Here is a 13,761-nt window from a genome sequence, read left to right as displayed (position 1 = left end):
CCCTTCTTAATTGGACACTAATGATCAGGCATAATCTCCCTGCATGGTTACACCCAAAAAGGACCTTCCAGCATAGCAGCCAACTTTTCGAAAAACCCAATGGAAATTAACCCTCTCTGGACACAGTCAAAGAGTTTACTCAATATTGGGTATGCTCAAGTATCTGCATCACCTACAGAACTGGCTCCTATGTCTTCCATAGTCAAACTGCACACATGTTCAAGCCTTCATGTAAGATGTTAAGTCTAAAACACGTATATATAGGGAAAGGCCAACCAATTGCAGGTGCTTAAGTTTTCATTGGTGAATAGTTCAAATTCATATTTGAATTGAGATTGGTTGTTGTTTTCATGTCTCATTTTACTTTCTTTACAGGTAAGAAAAATTCCATTCTACTTCATAAAGTCCAGCATGACCTCAACTCTGGCGTCCTCAACTACCAGGAGAATGAGATCATCCAGCAGATTGTGCAGCATGACCGAGAGATGGCCCATTGTGCTCACAATGTGCAGGTTGCAGCCGCGGCAGCATCTACCCCTACCCCAGTCATTTGGACTCCTCTTGTTCAAGCACCACTTCAAGCAGCAGCAGCCACAACATCAGTAGCTATCGCTCTTACCCACCACCCCCGGCTCCCAACAGCTATATTCCGGCCTCCAGTGTCGGTTTTGGGTTCCTTGAACAAACAATCCAGTCAGACACCAAGACACTTGAAAAGGCTCCAGTCTTTAATTTCAACTACTGGACCTTCTTCCATAGGATCCCCATCTAGCACTCCATCTCAGTTGCATACTCCAGGAGCCGAAACTCCTTCCTCATCTTCCTTCCAAGTTCATCAGCTAGCAGGATTTTCTGCTGGTTTGTCTCCATTTCAGCAAGCCTCTGTTGGTTCTTTTTCTACTGGCTCAAGTCAACAAGGTTTGAGTGGCACACCATCAGTGGGATTAAGCCAGCTTCAGCAGGTGTCCTCAGGTTCTCCAGTAGGTGTCACTCAAGTGCAGCAGCTTTCCAGCAATACTCTACGTAGTGGTAAAGGTCACTTACAGCAGAGCACAAACAACTCTCCAACAGCTTCAATCAACCAGCTCTCGTCCAGTTCACCTAATAATCTCTTTAATCAATTTCAGTCCACACTGAAGCCAGCACAGGTGGGCCACCTACAGCAGCAATCAGGAATTGGACCTTCAGGAGACATAAACCAGTTTCCATCCCCTCCTCTTCTATCAAGTTCACCATCATCCAGTTTAAGCCAGCTGGCACTAGCTACTGGAGGATCTTCTTCAGCACTGTGCCAAATACAGCAAAGTTCCCTGGGGCCTTTACTTGGACCCATCGCCCAGCTGCACCAAGAAAGGTCTCCTTTTGCCCCTATTTCTCCTTTACAGCACTCTGCTACACCATCCCCATGCTATACTCCTTCAGGTCTTAGCCCATTAGTTCAGAGCCCAGTTTTAGCACGAACTATTCAGTGCAGTTCTCCTGGGACATCAGGATCTCATAGCTCTCTGCTTATACCACAGACATCTAGTTCACCTCAACAAATTCTCCAGCCCACAGGAACACCTCCTGGCCGCTTGACCCAGGACATTAAATTAATTTCTGCTTCCCAGCCCTCTTTACCCCAGGAGGTGATTAAGACCTTGAATCGAATTTCCCCTCATTCATCTCGAGAATCTGTTTCTGGCTTCCCACCATTTTCTGGTATGTCAGGACTAATAAGTAAACCTTGTAGCTCCATCCCTGAGCGAATGACTTTGCCACGTCAAACATCCTCAGGTTCTTTGCCCCATCCACCTGTATTTGGAGTCAGTGCAACCCACACAGCTTCTCCTTCACTGGTTTCTATCCCCAGGAAAGATTCACTAGCGTTCTCTGAAGAATTAGAACCTATAAGGTCCAAACTACCCTCTAATTTGTGAGGGCCAGTTTTCAAACTCTTTACATCACTCATGCAGTTTAGTTCCTCAGTAGAGTACACAAGCTATTTTTTTCTTCAGGTTTAACTGTGATATTAAAAATAATAAGGTTAAGAATAAAAAATAAAAAAAAATAAAAAAGATAACCAGATATTCTTAGAAATATAGTTTTTTGGTCACTTGATTTTATAGAATATTTTAATACTTGGTATAAGAGAATCTTAATCACATAATCTAAGACGTGTATGCCTAAGGTAAGAGTTACGAAGGATCAGCCATATAACCATTTGGTGAGTGATAGCACAGAGGATATTTGTAAACTCAGCTGCTGCCAATCAGACCCAATTATTTGGTTTACCCATGTTGGATAAAGTGCCGTGGTTGCCACCCAGTTATTCATTATATGTAAAACTAACCATTAACAAATATGAATATCTTGGTTTATCTCACATTTTAAAATTTAGACTAAATGTGCAAAGGTTTATGAATTAGCCAGTTCTGATATCATGTCCACTCAATCCAGGGAAAGCAGAGTCGATATTTTGCTGTGTCACTTTTTAAGCAGCTTTAACGGAATGAAAAGATAATGTAAAAATGACACAAAATCCTGCTTAGCAAGGTATATGTTGTTTATTTTATGTAATCCAGTCCTTTCACAGGTAGAGAACAAGAAAGCAAGAGCGCTACGTATCAAGCTTTTCCAGTAGTGTGCCACATCACAGACTTCCAGCTATGCGCGGGCACGAGCAGCCAGGAATGCGTCTCTGGCACTATGACAAAGGCAATAGAGTATGTCAACAGACTGCACTGATGTTGTCAGTACAAGCCTGTCGAGACAATAGTACTGATTGCATCCTACAACTTGGTGCATATTGTGAGAGGTCTAACCACAACTCTCAAGTGATCAAGCGAAGGCCCACAGAAGGACGATATCAGTTGTAATACTGCATCTCCGTTACGCATCAGATGAACACAACAGCCTCACAACTCCTGGACTCGTCCATTTAAATTTCATTCCACTCCTGCCAGTCTCCACTACCAGCTTAGTGCTCTTGCCTTGTATATCTACACAACCCGACTGTACCCCACCCTGCACAAGCACTTAAAAAAAAAACAAACCCAACCATAAAAGTACTTAAGAATGCATGTGTATGAACGCCTTTCCTTCTGAACGAGAGGAAACTAAGGGGCATAGTTATCAATATGGGCTACAGTTAAGAGGTGTTATTTTATCATGAACTCATTGCCTCTGCTTTTCTTGGATTGAATAGGAGTGGCCTAGTAGCTAGAGCAGCTGCCTTGGCACCCTGAGGTTGTGAGTTTGATTCCGAGCAAGTCACTCAACACATCCTTGCCCCAGGTACAAAATAAGTACCTCTCTAACATTTGTAAACCCCTTTGATTATAACCAAACAGAAAAAGCAGTATGTCAAGTTCCATCCCCTCTGTTTCACCACAGGTCCCATTTTATGCCATGAGTCCTAGTTACTAATAACAGGCGTTAACAGTGAAATAACATATCTTTATAGTAGCCTACATTGATAATTCCCCCCCCCCCTCCTAAATTGGAACAATTCTCATATTGTCTGTTTGTCTGATAAATATTAGACGGAGAACACCATAACATGCAGGTCACAGTTTGAAAGTTGAATAAGATCCTCAATAGGGTACCAGTTGATTCAATAACCTTATAAATCCTAACTTCTGGGAGTGTCAAACAAAAAAACACTTTAATCTAATATCGCTGCTAGAAAATCACTAAGATGGTTAAGCTTAAATATTTTAACTACACTTTTCACACTTGTATTTATTTTATCCAATGCTAAAAATAGTCCAAAAATATATTCCAAAGATTGGAATAAGAATGTGTTGGCAACAATTTTTGGCTCACAGACGAAACACTGGAGGATCTTCAGCCTGTATTGGGTGAAGACTAAAATTATTTTATACTCTCAAATACTTTCCACAAGACTATTTGTTCTAAAAATTACAAAAAACTAAAACGCTTAAATAAGTGTATTACATTTATAAGTGCTCAGTCACCAACCAAACAGGGTCATATAAAATGCCAACTATGGTTGCATAGAGGGACCATCATCGCACTCTGAGAGTCCCTCTACCTGCCCTCCTTACAACCAAACATGTGAACATACTTTTGCATTTATGAAAATCCGCTACTATTCTAGTTGTTATATTTAAAAAAAAAAAAAAATAAATAAAAATAACTTATCTGTTATAAATGCAGCTGCGGCTGAGGGCAGAAGCTTGGCAAAGAAGGGCATTCAAAATAAGTCAATCCATTTACAGCAGGGGTGTCCAACCTTTTGGCTTCCCTGGGCCGTATTGGCCGAAAAAAATATTTCTGGGGCTGCACAAACGCGCAAACGCTGCAGCAAGACAGAGGAGGGAGCCGGCATGACAGTAAACACCAGGGGGCAGCAGAGGAAAACACTGCATCGCCCTCGACCGGGGCCGAACAAAATACTTCACGGGGCTGCAGGTTGGACACCCCTAAATTACAGTGCTGTAAAAGCCCTTAGAAGTCCAACTTCAATAAACTAATGGCCTCCCTTCGACTCGAGTATCGTCAGAAGCGTCGTCAGGAAGGGGGCATTATGCGGCCTTGAGATTCATTGAAACTCAGAGGGGAACAGCAGAAAGGGCAAAATTATTTCATAACATTAAAACTGAATCAGACCAATGGTTCATCTAACCCAGTATCCTGTTTCCACAGGGGCCAATCCAGGTCACAAGTATCTGGCACCAACACATATAATAGCAACATTCCATGCTACTGATCCCGGGGCAAGCGATAGCGTCCCCATTTCTGTCTCAATAGTAGACTATGGACTTTCCCTTCAGGAACTTGTCCAAAGCTTTTATAAGCCCAGCTACATTAACCGCTGTTACCACATAAGCTGGCAACGAGTTCCAGAACTTAATTATTCTTTGAGTGAAAAAATATTTCTTCCTATTGATTTTTTAAAGTATTTCCCTGGAACTTCTTTGAGTGACCTCCTAGTCTTTGTAATTTTTCACGGAGTGAAAAATCGATCCACTTGTACCCGTTCTACTCCACTCAGGATTTTGTAGACGTCAATCATATCTCCCCCCTCAGCCGTCTCTTTTCCAAGCTGAAGAGCCCTAACCTCTTTAGTCTTTCCTCATACGAGAAGAGTTCCATCTCCTTTATTATTATGGACAGTATGCTATGATGGAAGCATTGATTGCTTCAGTGAATTTTTTTTTACCACATTGGGCACAATAATTTATTTCTGAATACATATTTACACAAAATGTTTTGCTGTTTAGGGATGATTATATATTGGGGGACTATTTTTAGTATTGGATAAAATGTATTTAAATTAAAAAAATTGAGAAACTTGGTTATAATATTTAACACAATCTTTTTATGGCTGCTTTTACTAAGGTACACTAATGGATTTAGTGCTTGCTAACAATTACCATTCTATAACCTATCATATTGATTCTTATTCACCGCAATTGTCTTCTAGGAATCATTGCAGCTTACATAAGATTAATAAGGTTTTCAAATAGGAATATCCTGAGTCAGTCAGTATGGAACTTGTCCCAGAATATAGTGAGAGCAGATGCGGTTTTAGTGCCTTCTTAGGGTTACAATATTTTTCACAGTGAAATCCTAGATGCCTGGCCCCCACCCCATTCCACCTTTAGCATGCCCCCATACCACCCCAATCCCTACCCTGTACCGCCTTCGGCCCCGCCCCATTCTGCCCCAAGCCATACCCCCGAAAGCTCCAGTCCCTGTCGGGGGGCCTCCATGCATGTGCCGACATCATCCGCGCATGCTCAGAGGCCTTCCACACACGGCCTGAGCTTTCCAAAACCCGGACAACTGCTGGGTTTTGGAAACTCCGTCCGGGCACCGGACAGTCCTCTAAAAACAGGACATGTCTGGGTTTGCTCAGTCGTCAGGGAACCCTATGCCTTCCTGAATTGAAGGTAGGAAGGGATCTGGCGTAAGCAAGCTGGGAGGCAGTTCCAAATTTGGGAGGCCTTGGAACTCGAAGGTGGACTTGAAGAATGATTCCCCTGTGTATATGGCGTGCAGAGGGAAGTGGCAGTTTCCAGCACTGGATTGTTCTTGAGTAGTGCATGATAAATGCTATGATATCCGTTTTATACCTATGGGCTTCATAGCATTTTGCACATTCTAATCATTAGTGAGTGCTAAATCTGTTAGCACACCTTAGTGATTTTCAATCCTTATAAATAGAAAGGAAGGGATACACTAGTGGCTATAATTTTTTTTCAGTTCTGCTCTTTACAAGAAGGAGCTGCAAAAGGAGGGGGACTGAATTATGACTTACTCAATATTTTTTCATACAGGCACAATATGGAACAAAACCCCTGTATAAAGCAGACCTGTAGTACCTTATTTGCTTTACAAGTGGCACGACATGGTTCTTTTGGTCTTCTCCCTTCCCCCTCCCCACCCACACATGTTCAATTTAGTGGGAGGAAGATTTTAAACCCCTTTCTCCTTGCAATAAGTTGTAGTCACGGCCTCTTTTCTTTTGAGGAGAGGCGGGGTGGACCTGGTATTTTCCTTTGAGCTTCGAGCACAATTAGAACCAGCATATCTTGACCGTAACCATGAAACATACCCCATTTTGAATCCCTCTCATCCTTTCCCTCCATCATGCAGTGATCGTCACTGCCTTTGAGATCCCCTTCTGCTAACTGTTCATGCACTGGAATTTTAGGACTTCTGCAGACAAGCCAGGGTATTGTTGGACTCAGGCAGAGCTGGGAAGTGACTACACAAGGTCGTAAATAAGAGTTTACACTAGTCATGGTTTTAAAAAGATGACTTGTACTATGCACTTGAGATGGATGAAATGTCTTTTATTTACAGGCATATGGAATGAGTGTATGAAATCACGAATAGTAAAGCCAATCCGGAAATGAAATAAAATAAAATAGAATGAAAAGAAACAATGTGTGGCATTCCGTCTTCCCAGATGTTTGATGTTAGCAGTTTGATTTGTGAAATTATTGATGTTTACATCATCAAACCAGGTGTTCAGGAATTTTTTTTTTTTTTTTAAGTTTGGCATGCCTCATTCAAAGAAAATAGAACCATACCCAACTCATTTGCTCCCCAAGTGAAACTGTCACCCCATTTTCACAAATCAGGGAAGCCTCAGCCAGGTCTCCCCTGCCTTACACCTCCATGAAAAAATGCTGTCCGAGTCCATGGTAATTTCGCTAAAAGAATTTATTAATAAAAGGCCGTAGCATTGGTTGCAACATATGTCAATACAACCATGCAACCGAGTCCCTTAGCTCCAACAATGTCTTAGGTATAACCATTAACTTTTTATCTATCCTAGTACTTACACTATCTAGTAGCTTCCCCAGCCTGGACCCGGGACCACCCTACCCCACAATATTGGGGGGTTACCTGGGACTGCTGCCATTAACATTAACCATTTTTGGAGTGTGTATCTGACTGCATAAGAGTAGGTGCCGCAGTTCAAGCTGTGCTCTACTCCCACTCAGCCCAAACTTCTTGGGCCCTGTCAACGGTCCCTGTCCCACTTTCACCGTTCAAGCGAGGAGGTGCCATTAGTCACTTCTTGGGTGTGCCCTTCCATCAAGGAGTAGAAGCCCTCACTTTAGAGTGGCATAATCCTAATCCCATTCCTCATACATGGCTCCCTCCCAGTCATCTGGTGGCCCCTTGGGTCCCCCATCGTGTTGACCCTATCTGCTGCAACATGCCCAGCTGCTAGCCTGGCAGTTACGTTGGCAAGTTATGCAGCGGGTGGAAGGGCCGGGTGTTGTCTCCTCCTGGCGCACCATTAAAGATGGCTGCACCGGGCAATGTTCCCCTTCAAAAGGGCCCGCCACCTGCCCTGCTCCTCCCACTAACCCTCCACTGTTGGTCCCTTTGGCCCTGCTTTTTTCCCTTGATCCACCTTCAGACCAGGAGGCCCCCCCGCTTGTGGCAGGCCTCCACGAATCATTTCCGCCCTGCTTCTGGGAAAACAAGGAAGCGTAAGAAGGAAAGAAAATGGGGTCCTTTAACTAAGCTGTGGCCCAAAGTGGCCTTAGCACATCCATACATGGGGTTTTTTCTGAACACTAAGGCCATTTATATATTTTTGTACACCGTGCTGTTGAAATATCGAAGTGCGGTTAAAACTTTTAATAAACCAACATTTCTACTGCAGCCATAAAAATGATATTTGATATGTTTTGTATTAATCACACGAGCACTTTCCCGTATACATTATTTTTAGGTGGTATGGGCTCTCATGGTATTCCTGCAGTAACCAGTTAGCAAGCAGTAAAGTAGATGTGCTGTCATGCTATATAGAACTTATAGTCCGCTATCTCCCTAAGCTAGGCTCAAGGCGGAGTACTATAACAAGCTAGAAATCAACAGACAATTACATTAAATATTTTGTCTTACATCAAAAATTTTCAAAAAAGTCTTCAACAGTTGTCGACTACTACTATTAATTATTTCTATAGCACTACCTGACGCACACAGCGCTGTACAGAGTCACAAGAAAACAGTCCCTGCTCAAAAGAGCTTACAATCTAAACAGGCAAGACAGAGAAACAGGATGTCATGGATACAGTTATGGGGAACGGTTAATCAGCTGGCTAGGTTGGAGGGCAGAGGAGTAGGGTTAAGGATTGAAGGCTATATAAAAAAGGTGGGTTTTCAGTCTGCTTTTAAACAAGGGAAGGGGCTTGATGGACAAACTCGAGTAATTTATTCCAGGCGTAGGGGGCAGCTAGATGAAAGGAACGAAGTCTGGAATTGGGCAGTGGAGGAGAAGGGTAATGTTAAGAGTAACTTATACACCTCCCAGAGAACTCCATTCCTCGGATAAGGAGAGAGAAGCGAGGAGAGATATTGAGGGGCAGCAGAATGAACACACTTGTAGGTCAGCAATAAGATCTTGAACTGTATGCGATGGCAGATAGGGAGCCAGTGAAGTGACTTAAGGAGAGGGGTGACATGAGCGTAGTGAGGATGGCAGAAGATGAGTCGCACAGCAGAGTTTTGCACAGATTGCAAGGGGGAGAGGCGACACAGAAACAAATTACCACAAGTGAGCTACTCCGCAATCGTGCAGTAAGAAACATATAGGAACGAGAAAGAATAGCCTTAAACCTAATATTCCTGGTAGAAGGCAATTCCAAAAGTAATTAATTACAGCATTGGGAAGCAGAGTATAACCCCCCAGTAAATTTACCAGAGAAGTCAAACTCTCAGAACAAAGGTCACTAAGGGAGGAATTCATCAATGTGGACTACTGTTAAGATGGGTTATTTTACCACAAGTCATGCTATCTTAGCACAGGGTCACATTTTATGCAATGAGACCTTATGCTAGAATAACCTGTCTTATCAGTAGCACCTTTGGCATAATAAGAGTGGGGGGGCATCCGCCACAGGTGCCATCTTCCTAAGGGTGTAGCACCCCTCCCCCTCTCTGCCTACCCCCTCCCACTCCTTGCCCACCCCTCCCCTCCTTGCCACATGCTCTTTGCCTTCTCTCCATACCTTTTTTACTTCCCTGGCACAAGGTTGATGTCTGCATTGGTGCTCTCTCTGATGTCATTTCCGGGACCCGCACCTAGTAAGTGACGTCAAAAGGCAAGCTCATGCTGCTCATGCTGGAGAAGTTAAAAAGATATGGGAAAAGGGAAGGAGGCATGGGGGGGGGGGGGGTGGCGGGGAAGAGGGCAGAGGAGGGGCACCCCCCGGGTGCCACTCAGCCTTACTATTCCACTGAGTAGCACATTGAATTCCCCCCCCCCCCTCCCATGAGTCTTAAAAATCAGACAAGCTGATTTCAATTTTGTATGAGATCTTACTGGAAGCCAGTGCAAACCTACCAACAGAGCAGTAGCAGAATCAAAGCAAGACTCATAAAATATCAGCGTCACCAGTGGCGTAGTGAGGGTAGGAGTCACCTGGGACAATGGCACCCCCTGAACTTTCCTCTCTGCCCCCACCCACCTCCCCGCTCCTTCTGTGCCAACCTCCTCCCATGCCCTCCTCTTCACCTCCTACTCCTTCTGTGCCCCCACACTCGTGCCCTCTCTTCCCACCCCCATTCTCTGGCCTGCCATTCGCGCTGGTGTTGGCTTTGCCTCTGATGTCACTTCCTGGCCCTGCAACCCAGAAGTGATTTCAGAGGAAGCCAGCAGCAGCAGACTATAGTAGTTGCTCGCGCTGGCAAAGATTTTAAAGAGGTACGGGGGCAGGGAAGGGAGTGTACAAGCATGGCATGGTGAGGGGGCAGAGGTGCCACTCCCCACTTACTATGCCACTGAGGCTTGCAGCTGTATTTTGAAAGCTATTCCTAAGTACAAAATGTCACCGTAATTTAAGCTTGATAAAACAGACAGCTGAAGTGCAGTGTAGTCCCATAGTGTTCCGAATGAAAATATGAGCTCAATAAAGCATAGTTATTTCATCTTAAAAAGCGTTCTACATACCAGGTTGCCTTCTAGAGGCTCCCTAGGTAAAGATGAATTAAAAAAAAACATTCCCACTACTTTAGATTAGAAGTCTTAGTGCAGGAAAGTCCACTCTCTGTCCCACCCCCACCCCCGACATTCCCCCTGCGGACTCTTAGATCGCCTGATCAGAATTTACTGACTATACCTTCCATCAAAGAATTCTACTACACTAGAAAAACTAACTTTTCCGTTTTAGCTCCAACTTTATGGGACGCCATGCCACCTCAACTCCGCCTCGAAAATTCACTCGATAAATTTAAGACTAAACTAAAAATGTTCTTATTCCAAGACACATACCATAGCGTTTAAATATTTCCTTTCCAACAACCCGCATAATAAACACGAACCGCTTTTAGAAAGCGATCCCCATTCCTGATGTTTTATCCTCCCCCCTCTTCTCTTTAATTAATTTGTTTTTAATGATGTAATTATTAACTTTCCCCTCCCCCCTTTACCCTCAAGCTCATGTTCGTATTTGTAATTTGTCTATTTAATGTTCACATTTCCCCCCTACAAACATTTATTTTAATCTTTCATTTTTAGCATTGTAAACTGGCCAGGTGCACGTCAATGGTTGGTATATTAAAATTAAACTTGAAACCTAAACATTTTTTAGCATGCACTAATTAAGCAGCTACTACAGGATACCTGAGCACATCCTACATGAAGCCATTGTAAGCTGAAAACACCCAATGCCGTTTATTATTTATTGAGTTGATATACTGTCCATCCTAGCAAAAGATCTAGGCAGTTAACATTATGTACTGTATATATATAAAACAAAGAAAAAGAACTCCATTTGATGACAGAAAAGACCACACTTAGAAGCTAAGTATTTATAATACATATACTGTATACACTGGAATGGTGTTTAAATAGTAAAGATATAATATCACTGAAAGTATAATTAAATATAAGATCCAGTGAGGAAGTAGTACATAAAGCCTTACCAAGAGGGGAGAGGGGCGGTCCACCCCGGGTGCACGGCTTAGGAGGGTGCACAGCTGGCTGTTTTCACTGTCTCTAACGCCAGCCTTGCAGCGCCGGACTTCCCCACACCTGCTCCTCCCCCTCCCCCCAATCGCTATTATTTTAAATGTTATGGCAGCTGCGGCGCTATATCCATTGGAGGAGATTTCTAACCTCGGCCTGCCCCGGAACTCTTCCTGCAGCCACCGCCCACCTAGGCGGGAACAGGAAGTTGCTGTTGCAGGAAGAGTTCCGGGGCAGGCCGAGGTTAGAAGTCTCCTCCGATGAATACAGCGCAGCGGCTGCCATAACATTTAAAATAATAGCGATCGGGGGGGGGGGGGGGAGCAGGTGTGGGGAAGTCCGGAGCTGCAGGGCCGGCGTTAGAGGGACTAAGAGCTGATGGTGCCATGGGGGGGGGAGGGAGGAAGAAAGAAGAGTAACCGTAACCGAAGCATTGGCAATTTGGGGAGAGCAGGTGTGGGGAAGTCCAGAGCTGCAGGGGAGAGTGTTGCTGTACCCAGCTGGAGGGAGAAGGAAGATGAGGGAGGGAATGAAAGGAGATGCCAGGGCTTGGAGGGAAGGAGGAAGGTATGCCAGACTAAGGGAAAAGGAAGGGGGAGATCTCAGAGCATGGAGGGGGAGGGAAAGATGGAAGGAAAGAAGAAAAATGCCAGAGAATCAGAGAAGGGCAGATAGCAGACTGTGGGGTACAAAGGAAAGAAAGGAGAAGAGAGAGATGCCAGAGCATAGGGGATGGGTTGGTGACAGAAAGAAAAAAATGGAGAGGTGGCAGAGCTGAAATCAATCATGTACAAAGGAGAGAAGGGGCACAGGATAGATAGTTATGAAAGGAGCATAGAAAGAAGGAAGATGTATGGAAGCCCTCTCTGCATACCTGTCACTTCCATTATATGCAAATCTCTTTCATGCATATTCATTAGGGATATCTTGAAAACCTGACTGGCTGGGGGTTCCCCAGGACAGGTTTGGGAACCACTGCTCTACACTAAGGACCATTCACTCAGATGCACACATACAAAAGTACATGCAATATACCGTATTTTTTGCTCTATAAGACGCACTTTTTCCACCCCCAAAAAGGGGGTGAAAATAAGGGTGCATCTTAAGGAGCAAATGTAAAACCCCCAAAAATAAAACCCATACCTCTTTTTGGCATCCTGACAGTACAACGTGCTTTCTGTGCTCAAGCCTTGGTTCCCCTGCTCTCTTCCGGCAGTGTCAGTGGCACAGCGGTGCATGAGGCAGATGTACGCTTTTTGCGTGCTTGCTTGGTCCCTCCCTTAACTACGAATACCTGCCTTTGCTTTTGGATTAGCTAGCTGGTGGGGTTGACTGGGGATGGCTGTCTTGGGGTGGGGTGGGGTGGGTTGGCTAGTTGGCTGGCTGGCTTGGGACTGGCTGGCTGGCTTGGGGTGGGTTGGCTGGTTGCCTTGGGACTGGCTGGCTGGCTTGGGGTTGGCTTGGGGCTGGGAGCTGGCTGGCTGGCTTGGAACTGGCTGGCTGGCTGGCTTGGGGTTGGCTGGCTTGGCATTGGCTGGGGGCTTGAAGCTGGCTAGCTGCCCTGTCACAGCCTACTACTAGACCACCAGAGGGGTCAGGGTATAGGACACACCATTTGGTTCAGAATATTTTTTCTTGGCTTTTCCTCCTCTACAGGTGGGTGCGTCTTATGGTCAGGTGCATCTTATGGAGCGAAAAATACAGTTGTCAAAAAAGTCCTCCATTCCCAAAGCTCAGATCGCCTCATAAGCCAATGTGCTTTCAGCAGTGTTTTGAAGTGGGGAAAGGACCGCTCTCAAGTGGGATTAGATCAGGCATTGAATTCCAAAGATAAGGTGCAAAGAAATAAACAGCTTCATTCCTAGTGGATTCTAAATGAGCTTGTTATGGACCTGAGAGGATCATTCGTTTTGTTTCCGGCATCGTGTAGGAGCTCACACAGCTTGTTTAGTTATTCAGCACACTGTTGTTTCCAGTTGTTATCCACAAGGTTCCCTAGTAATTGATACAATCTTGGACCCCTGAGGAAGGAGTGTTCCTTCGAAACACAACCATTTTGGATACAAACTGTTTTATGCTTATATTTATGTTCATTTATTAAAGACTTGGCATCTTGTACACCATTCCTGGAATCTAGGGAACGCAAGAAACAAGAGGGGGAATATGGGATCATAGATTGAGACAAGTATACGGGTTTAATGGAATGAAAAGCTTTATAGGCCAGAATAAATATCTTACATTTCATTCTGTACTGGTCAGGCAGCCAGTGCAGGTGGGACAGCAAAGGTATAACATGATTATATCTTGACGCCTTGAAT

The 13,761-nt window shown here is 44.4% G+C and overlaps 1 protein-coding gene across 1 annotated transcript in view; it reads left to right on the top strand.

Moving 5' to 3' along the window:
* The window catches only part of HCN4 (hyperpolarization activated cyclic nucleotide gated potassium channel 4), a 392,202-nt gene extending 390,283 nt beyond the window's left edge, over positions 1–1,919 (top strand). Inside the window, exon 8 of the mRNA XM_033920731.1 lies at positions 376–1,919. Coding sequence (XP_033776622.1) covers positions 376–1,919 — 1,544 coding nt within the window. The remainder of the gene's footprint in view (positions 1–375) is intronic.
* The last annotated feature ends 11,842 nt before the right edge of the window (positions 1,920–13,761 follow it).

The sequence above is a fragment of the Geotrypetes seraphini genome, chromosome 14 (genome assembly GCF_902459505.1).
Source record: "Geotrypetes seraphini chromosome 14, aGeoSer1.1, whole genome shotgun sequence".
NCBI classification, from domain to species: domain Eukaryota; kingdom Metazoa; phylum Chordata; class Amphibia; order Gymnophiona; family Dermophiidae; genus Geotrypetes; species Geotrypetes seraphini.
The sequence above is the reverse complement of the archived record's forward strand: the minus strand, read 5'-3'. Positions and strand labels throughout refer to the sequence as shown.